The sequence below is a fragment of the Culex pipiens genome, chromosome 1, assembly GCF_016801865.2.
Source record: "Culex pipiens pallens isolate TS chromosome 1, TS_CPP_V2, whole genome shotgun sequence".
Classification (NCBI taxonomy): Eukaryota; Metazoa; Arthropoda; class Insecta; order Diptera; family Culicidae; genus Culex; species Culex pipiens.
The window spans coordinates 1,623,282-1,631,564 of record NC_068937.1 but is presented as its reverse complement, the minus strand read 5'-3'; the positions used below and the strand labels follow the sequence as shown (position 1 = coordinate 1,631,564).

The window sequence follows — 8,283 nt, the reverse complement described above, 5'->3', positions numbered from 1 at the left end:
ATTTGTGTCGAGATAGGCATGATTCGCTAATATCGAATCTTCTTTTTTTCCCTCATTCACTCAATTGAACAAAGTAGGCGCACGCTCAGGATCCCACCTGTGCAGCAGATTCGTTTGTCAAATGTCAAAAGATCGCACGCACCGCCGAGGAAGCGGATCCCCCAGATCTAGTTGGCCTTGAGTCTTTGACCCCGTCTTGGGGAGGAGAAGACTCGAACTCTGTGGCCAGGAAGCGACTCGAGTATTGTCATTTATCAGTCAGTCTGACATTATTTAACACTCCTTCTAAAGATAGATGGATCCGCGAGGGGGATACACCTTCTCTCTCGGGTGGGCCACTTGAAGGTCATTTTAACGCGGAAATGATTGTTTGTTGAACGTGCTGAAGAGTGAAAGATCGTTTCTTAAACACTCGTTGATATCTGTAGAACTTTGGTTTTCTTTTCATTTTATAAGATTTTGGAGTATAACCGAGGGTGTCAATCACAATATCAGATGTTCAAAGATACTCGCTTGATTGAAGTAGGCTGTTCAAGTGTTTGGTATCAGGAAATAAAAACTTAGTGATTTCACCGATCAAAAGACAACTTCATGCCATGCCATGTACTAAGCAATCGTTCAATGTTATCGAAGGAAATAAATCCAAACAAAACTTTCCCAAACTCTAAAAACTTTCCAAAGAATTTTTTTTTGTATAATGTCGAAAGTGTAAGAGAATTAGAACTGTAAAAATTTCACACAATACATGCATTAGATAAGATAATAATAAGATATTATTTCATAATTTGCTCACGACGAGAAATGCACGTTGGATTTCTCCACATCAGAGTGTTCGTGATAATTTAAAAAAAAATAGTTCAATTCAATAAAATACAGAAATTTTCGTGAAATACAAATTTTTATGCATCAATTTCATAATTTGTAAAAGAGTAATTCTCTACGTTTTCGCAAATCGATTTTTCATCATATTTTTTATTTATTTGGATAGCCTGTTAGTATAACACTTTGTATCAGGTTAAGGAAGGACGTTGTGATGATTATTTTAGATCCAAAATAAACGAAACAATTAACACCTAGATTTAATTTTGTAAATGACTTGTAAATGCATTTTTGCATCATCTTAGGAACCAGCAGTCCGATCAAAGTCAAAAAATAAAAATTCTAGGAAATTTCCCCAGATTTCCGACAGTATTTTTTGGAGAGGTGCTTTCTTATATGAAGTAATTTGCAATTGCCAAAAACTGGACCTTTCTCGAAAAAAAATCCTTAAAATGTCTTAAAAAAATGTGTTAAGTAAATTTCAATTGCAAATTATATTTTACATCAAAAATGTTTTTTGAAATTTTGATTGACTCCTATCTCCTGTACCAGATTTGGTACTGACCTGAAGTCTATCGCAAAAATTTCCTTAGTCTCTTAAAATATATCGTAAAATTTAGAAAATTTCAAATAAGGTTTTTTTTTGGGAATTAAACTTTTACCATTTTTTTCTGAACCTACAACTTTGCCGAATACATCAAAACGATCAGAAAATTCCTTCTAAAGATTCAGTTTTTCGAATATTCATCTGTCCATTTTGTATGAGAAGCCCCTAAAATTTTATTAAGCCTTGTATGAAAAACTAATTATGCAAAATGGAATGGATTGACATAGGGTTGTTTCACCCAACACAAATCACACACAAAAATATAGAATTGAAAATCTTGAAAAAAAAAAGCGAGATTCTAGACAATTTCTCAATATTTGACTTTTGTTTTAATAAAAATCTAAAATGTTAACATAATGCAAAAGTTTTTCAGTTTGCCATTTTTTTTAAATGCTTTCATAATTTGGAATATGATGAAAAACGCCGCAAAATTGAAAAATAATTTCCAAAAATTAAAAAAAATATGAATGCCAAATTACGATTTTTTTCAAATACTCAAATAATAATTTTAAAAACAATTCTCTTCTTAATCGGCCGATTTCATGAAATTTCATGTTTCATTTTTTTTATTTGTAGGAGGGCTTCCCCATAACCAAAGAAGACATTATCTATTTTAAATTTTAAGGCATTTAAAATTTAGAAAATTGATATTTTTCGAGGTTTTTAAAAAAGGGACCCTTGTGAAATTTAAATTTTACTTCATTAAGAAATTGGAACCTACAAAATTTTAAAATCAAGCATGTCATCTCATAAAGGCAAACATTTATGTTTCTGACCCTTTTGTAATGTATTCATGAATAAATGAAAGTTGCTAGTATTTAAAATTGAGGTGAAAAGTCATCGATTGTGATTGGACACTCAATATTATTTTAACTGAATAAATGTACATGGAAGAGAAAATCTGAATAAATTAAAAATTAAAAAAAAACCCTTTTGTAATGCCAGGTTTGATTTTTAAAGCAGTTTTAATCAGTTTAAAACAGTTTTAATAAAAAAAATCACACTTTCGATTATTTTTAAATTTTTGAAAACATATACAGTAAAGACTCGATTATCCGAAGCCTCGATTATCCGAAGTTCGATTATCCGAAGGTTTTTATGGGACTTCGGATAATCGAATAACTACCATTTTTTTACATTTTTTTACTTTTAACATCAAATTCGTGTTCTGCGACCCCTTTTTAGTTAAATATGAATATTTAATTGCCTTTTAAATCAAAAAATGCATTTTTTTCAAAATTTTAGCTCCGCGATTTTGGCCGCCATCTTGGATTTAAAAATTTTAAATCATTTTAGAGTAGTTTATGGGACATACTCAAGCTCGACAATCAAAAACACAACGAAAAAAATATTTTTTTCGTGATTTGATTATCCGAAGTGAAATTTTACCGAGGCCTTCGGATAATCGAGTCTAGACTGTACTTTAAAAACCCAAAAAATACGGTTTGTGACAAATTTACTTGTGATGAGAAAAAGTTAATCAAAAAAGTAGTAATTTATTTAAGATTGTAACTATTGTTTTCAGTATTATCGAAATCGTGACCTAAAACTTTGCTGAAGATACAAAATCCATCCGGAAATCCCTTTCCTAGATAAAGATTTTGTACTGACAGTTGTATGAAGACTTGTACGGACGAACAAATTATTAAAACAAAACATGATTTGGTCTTTTAAAAGTCCTTCAAAAAGTTTGGGCCAAATTAAAAATGTTTAAAAATTGATGTTCATGAAATTGGTTGATTTTGTAGAAAATTGCTAGGGGAGAGTGAGGAGACTTGATCCCCTGGGAGACTTTATCCCAAGCCTGTATCTCGTCAGCACGTGGGTAAAACAATTAGCTTTGTTCTAGAAAGTTGTGCGAAATTGACTGAAACTCATTGTAGAAAACAAAGAAAAAAAATAATAAAAAATGTTTAGATTGAGTTACACACATTTTTCTAAAAAGTGCTGCAAAAAACTTCCAAGAGATCTTTTTTATTTGTTTTGATAAGTATAGAAAACACTCAAAAAATATTCAAAAAAATATTTTAATACATGAATTGTTTATGTTTATTTACTCCAAAACCCTTACGCATTTGACGTTAAATTTATCGTTATACTATTTTTACAATCAATTGTTTAAAAAAGTGCGTTTAGGGAGACTTGATCCCTGCATTTTTACAGTCACTGGAATCAGCCTCAAGATTAAATAATTGGGCTGGATTTTCGTACATAGGGGAACTATACCCTCCTCAGCCTATTTTATTATCGGCCTATCAGCACTTTGAACAGGAATTAAAGCTTTCATAAAGTGTTTTTGACTGTTCCAAAGTAATAAATAGCTCAAATAAAAGTGAGCAAGCAACTCTCCATTGTTGATATGTATGTATGTATGTATGTATGATCCCCATACCCGCAGGCAACTTGGTCCCGAAACACATGTGAGCGCTAGGTGAACAATTCGATCATCTTTTACTCCATAATCTGTACACCCACGTGCATAAGTTTTTTTGCACGAATTTTAATGCTACAAATACCGGCGCATAGATCAAAATGGTTTCCCGCTTCCCTCCCCAAGCGCCGGAAATTTGTAGCGGGTGTAGGGACACTTCGCATAGACGCCCAGCAAGCAACTCTCCATTGTTGATACATCCTAAAATGTTGATTTAATAGCGGAAAACGGCAAAAGTGACGAGAATTGGTCGAACGGCTTAGTGTGATTAAAATGGGTATATTTCCCCTAGTTTCCTTTAGTATAGTTGTACATAACTAACTGCAGTTTGAACCATTTTTCAAAAGTTTGTAAACAAAAATTACTAGCTTTTGTAAACATGCTAAATTTTGGTCTAAAAAAGATATTTGCATGCTAAACTTGTTATATTTTGAACACAAACGTACAGGTTTAATGTGAAATTGCTTGTAACTTATAGAAAATCAAAAGTTTGGATGAATAAGAAACATTTTGCTTAAGATTTCTTCAAAACGTTGAAAGGGGGATCAAATAACCCCCAACATTTTGAAAATGCCGGTTTTACAATATTTTTTTAAAACGCTTGGCATGATTCGAAGAGTTTATCTGATGAAATACCCTTATCAGCCCAACATAGTTGAATGTTTAAGTTTTCTATTCATGCAAAAAGTTCATAGTTTTGTGAGAAATTGACAGATTTATATGCGATACAAAAAAGGGGATCAAGTTTCCCTACTCTCCCCTACAGTCCAGATTCGATTAGCCGAAAACCATGGAAAAAATCACTTCGGAGAATCGAATAATCGAATTGAAAAAAAATCGAATAATCGAATCCCAAAAAAAATGTTTTTGTCTTATTTTTTATTGTTGAGTCTATGTATGACTCCTTAACTACTCTAAAGTGATTGAATTTTTATTTTTAGCTCCATGATCCTCAATGGGATCGCACAACTCGAATTTGATGTTAAGAGAAAGAAAAAAAAAACGATTTTTTTGTTCATGATTCTACTATCCAAAGTCCCGTACAAACCGGATAATCGAAACTTCCGACACTAGAGACTTCGAATAATTGAGTCTGGACCGTACCGTGGAATTCGAATACTTTGTTCGTAGTTTCCGTTTTAATTAACGATTTGTCACGGTTTTTGAAACTCATTTTTCTCCGTGTAACAGTGTATAAAGCGATCTATCGATCTCGAAATTTTTAAAATTAGGCTTGATTTTTTTTATTTTAACGTCAAATCTGTAAAATTTTGTTTTGTTTGACGTTTGCGGAGGGAGTCGACAAAATGAAAACAAAACAAACAAATCACAGTCAATAGATTTGAAGTTTACCGAGAGTAAGGTAAAGCGAGGTTAATTTGCTTTGATCAAAGAATAATCAAGGTCAATCAATGTACATTGAGATAACGTAAACATGGGCTCATAAACTGTCAATATCAAGCACGTGTAGTACACCGAAAAAAATGTCAGTTTGGTTTACATTCTATTCAAACTACGATCAGCAAACGCAAAAAATGGCCTGCTGCGATGATGCCATAATAGTCGTTAAATATTTACTATCACGATTTGGCGGCAAACACTATCGCCGCACGCGCTTTTTTCGTATTCTTCTGCTTGATGACAACATTAAGAGGAAAGTGGTTGTCAAATTCAAATTTGGACATAGGTGATTGACATCATGGCAAGCTCTTTTAATTAGACGACATGATCTGACAATCTCGAACAAAATTTCTTTCGGAACAAATCAAACTCTCATTTCAGCAGCTGCTTATTTTTATGGCACAGAATTCGCGTTTATTTGTTTGATTTTTTTTTCTTTTTGTACAATTTTCAACATGAAATACAACCATTTGCACTACAGAGGTGTTAGTCGAACTCAAGGTTAGTCAGTCAAATTTTTGGCTATTGTTTCTTTTCAAAAATTAGCGCGGAAGTTAAGCCTCCGGTTTTCGCTTGTTCCGCTGCAGCAGTCCCGGGTAGCTTTGCTGGATCTGCTCGAAGGTGGCACCCTGGCCGCCGTTGTCGCCAATAACGCCACCTTGTTGCTGCTTCAGCAGCGCATTTTCCCGCTGAAAGTTGCTGACAATTTGCTGGTTGAAGTAGGCGGTGTTTTGACGCTGCTCCTGCGTGCCCGAGCCTGCTTGGATGCCGCGGGTGATTTGGAATTGGGATTGTTGTTGTTGTTGTTGCTGTTGGTTACGGTTTCCGATGGGGACGACCAGGTTTTCCGCGACGTCGTATTGGTTGTTTTTGTTGAAGACGTTTTCGAACTGCTGGTTGTCGGGGGCTGACGTGGCGTACATGACGAAGACCTTTTCGTTTTGTTTTTGGTGGTTTTGTTGGTGGGTGTTGAGCGGGGTTACGATCTGGACGGGTTCGGACTGCTTGTAGGCTTGCTGGGCGACGGCGGAGCCGACCTGGTAGACGACCTGCGGGACGGCACGGTCTACGACGAGAGGGATGGCCTGCTGGATGATGTGTCCGGACACCCGGTTGACGACGTTGGGGATGGCCTGCTTGAGGATCTGCTCGGTGATTTCCGCTTGGTTGAGTTGGACGGCGGCGATCGCTTGGGGTTGCTGTTGCTGGAATTGTTGTTGGTGTTGTTCAGCTTGGAAGCGGGTCTCGGTCTTCTGATCTTGGACGGAAACTTGGGCCACCTCGGCTACTTCCTCCACGGCAGGAGCTTCGGCTACAACAGGCAGAGTGATTGGTTCTTCCGGTTCTACGGCAGCTGCTTCAGTTTGAACTACTTTGGAAGCGGTGGGTTCCTCGACGGCTTTGCCGTCTACTTCGACGGTAGCGGAAGCACCGGCAATGGCTTGCACGTCCAGAGGTTCTTCCGATCCTCGCAGTGACAGTTCCTGGACAAAGTTGGCTTGGGGAGATTCCGGGACATCTGCGTGGTGAGCTTCCTCGAAGGATTCGATTGTGGTGACCGGAGCGATCGTCTTCTCGACGGTGTAGTGCTCCGGTGCCAGAGAGTAGGAGTGACCATCGGACTTGACCGTTTCTACCGAGTATACATTGCTTCCGGCAGTGGCAGCGGAAGACGCGGCACTGTCCGTAAAGGAGAATGATAGGGAATTCGACGGAGTAATGGAAATTGCGGGCTCTGGCGCTTTGGATCCGAAGTCGGTGAAGGAGATTGGCTGCTGGGATCCGAAGCTGGTGAAGGACAGAGGTTCCTGGGATCCGAAGCTGGAGATCTTCAGAGGTTCCTGGGATCCGAAGCTGGTAAAAGTCAGAGGTTCCTGGGATCCGAAACTGGTGAGCTTCAGAGGTTCCTGGGATCCGAAGCTGGATCCGAAATTCAGAGGTTCCTGGGATCCGAAGCTAGCAAAAGACAGAGGTTCCTGAGATCCGAAGCTTCCGAAAGACAGTGGCTGCTGTTGACCGGTGAAGGACGTCGACAGTACCGTCGAAGTGGTCTGAACCGCTGGAGGAATCACAATCGAAGTGACCTGTGGAGTGGCCACCGGTTGACGGTAGTAGGAAGAGACGGCGGCAGGCCTCTGCGCGTAGACCACAGGTTGGTTGACTACACGAGCCTGAGGAACTACCTGGGGAGCTTGCCGGTAGTACGACGCATACCCGGGCAGAACCGGCGCTGCCGGATACACTGGAACTGGTGGCGGGTGAGCTACCCGAGGCACCGGAGGTCGTAGCAGACCAAGCAGCGAACCCACGTTGAACGTTGCATCCGCACAGACGGCGATCGCCAACAGAGTCAGAACAATCTACAAGAACAAAACAAAAGCACATCTTGAACAACACAATTCTTCATAAAGCTATCCTGCACACTTTTTTCAGTGTTTCACTTGAGCCGAGTCAGTCCCAAATCACTTTCACTCTTCCTTCCACCAAAACACAGTCCATGGCCTGCTGCGGCTTGATATCCTTTTGTTTTTCGCAAACTTTCTCACCTTCCCCATGCTGGACGAACTGGACTAGCGAGCGATAACCGTGACACTGAAACGTGTCGCCGAGGGGAAGCAGATTTTTATACCACCAAGATCTCGAAAATTGGGGATTTCTAATTTTCCCGAGAGATCCACATAGCTAAACTAATGGACCGCTTCGAAAGTTGCTTCTTCAACGGTCTTGATTTGAATTTTTCATACATAAAAATTCAAGATTTCGCCTTCGCGCGCAGACTTTTTCTACTCATACTCGAATTAATAAAAAAATGCGAACCCGAAACAGCAGGCCATGCGCCGATCGACGGAGGCCGTGGGAGGCACCGGATCTTCGTCGTCGAAAGCTTATATGCTAATCAAGTCTGCAGTGACATTTGGTGGCCAGTTTAGTTGGTGCGGGTCAGTTTCTAAAAGTCGTAAAATTGCCATAAATCGGTTCAACCAACTCAACGCCTACTGCGACCCTTTGAGCGATCGCTCAATCA

The 8,283-nt window shown here is 38.7% G+C and overlaps 1 protein-coding gene across 1 annotated transcript; it reads right to left on the bottom strand.

Moving 5' to 3' along the window:
* Window positions 1-5,691: 5,691 nt before the first annotated feature.
* LOC120415035 (uncharacterized) lies at window positions 5,692-7,884 on the bottom strand. The gene is made up of 2 exons (XM_052706736.1): window positions 7,805-7,884; window positions 5,692-7,618 (listed from the first exon to the last, which is right to left on the bottom strand). The coding sequence occupies exons 1-2, from the start codon at window positions 7,811-7,813 to the stop codon at window positions 5,813-5,815; spliced, it is 1,815 nt and encodes a 604-aa protein (XP_052562696.1). The 5' UTR covers window positions 7,814-7,884; the 3' UTR covers window positions 5,692-5,812.
* Window positions 7,885-8,283: the final 399 nt, after the last annotated feature.